Here is an 845-nt window from a genome sequence, read left to right as displayed (position 1 = left end):
CCCCCGCTCAGGCGGCCCGGGAGGAGAAGTCCCCGCAGCCCCCGTTTATTGGGGAGCCAGGAGCCGCCTTCGCCGGCAGCAAATCCCTTCCCGCGTCCGTCTCTCCTCCGCGCAGGGCTCCGAGCGGCACTGCCAGCCTCCCCCCCCCCGCCATCCTCATCCTCATCCTCATCCTCCGCCCGAGTCCTCTCTCACTGCCCCATCATGCAGGCCATTTTGCAGGCGACGGCCGAGATGAGCGCGGCCCCGCGCCCGCTGCCTTCCTCCGACTGGATGAAGGTGATGTCGCAGCCAGGCGTCAGCTGCCGAACCGTGGCGTGGAAGCGATCCTTGAAGCTGCCGGAGAGGGGGAAAAAAACAAACAACCCAGGGGGTCAAGACAGGAGGAGGAGGAGGAGGAAGGGGACCGCGGTGGGAGGAAGGCTCCCGGGGATCCTCACCTGGGGTGGAGCTTGTAGACGGAGCCGTCGACCCCTACGGTGATTTTGAGGGTCTCCTGGCTCCGGCTTTCCCGCATGCGGTTGATGACGCCGGCCAGCCCGGCCGAGCACATCTGGGCGGCGCGGGTGGAGACGCTCTCGCAGACCATCCGCACGATGTCGCAGTCCGTCCCCGAAGGCAGCAGCTCGAAGGCCGTCAGGATGTTGTAGATCTGCTTGCAGTCGCCGGAGTCGCTGGGCCAGGGAGAGAGGGGCGCGTGGGTCAGGGTGGTGCTGGTGGTGGTGGTGGAACACGGGGACCCCGTGTGGGGCAGTCATAGGGGGCTGGTGAGGGGTGATGGGATGGGGGACCCCAATGTGGGGCGGTCGGAGCAGGTCGGTGATGGGGCAGGGGGCCCCAGTGGG

General features: G+C 67.9%; 1 protein-coding gene across 1 annotated transcript in view; it reads right to left on the bottom strand.

Annotated features, from left to right (window-relative positions):
* Positions 1-191: 191 nt before the first annotated feature.
* Positions 192-845, bottom strand: part of LOC104122939 (hexokinase-4) — a 3,253-nt gene continuing 2,599 nt past the window's right edge. Inside the window, exons 3-4 of the mRNA XM_009635129.1 lie at positions 441-674; positions 192-336 (exon numbers count right to left, since the gene is read on the bottom strand). Of these exons, the coding sequence (XP_009633424.1) occupies positions 192-336; positions 441-674 (379 nt within the window). The remainder of the gene's footprint in view (positions 337-440; positions 675-845) is intronic.

This window comes from Egretta garzetta, unplaced genomic scaffold (assembly GCF_000687185.1).
Source record: "Egretta garzetta isolate BGI_Z169 unplaced genomic scaffold, ASM68718v1 scaffold1023, whole genome shotgun sequence".
Taxonomy (NCBI): Eukaryota; Metazoa; Chordata; class Aves; order Pelecaniformes; family Ardeidae; genus Egretta; species Egretta garzetta.
The sequence above is the reverse complement of the archived record's forward strand: the minus strand, read 5'-3'. Positions and strand labels throughout refer to the sequence as shown.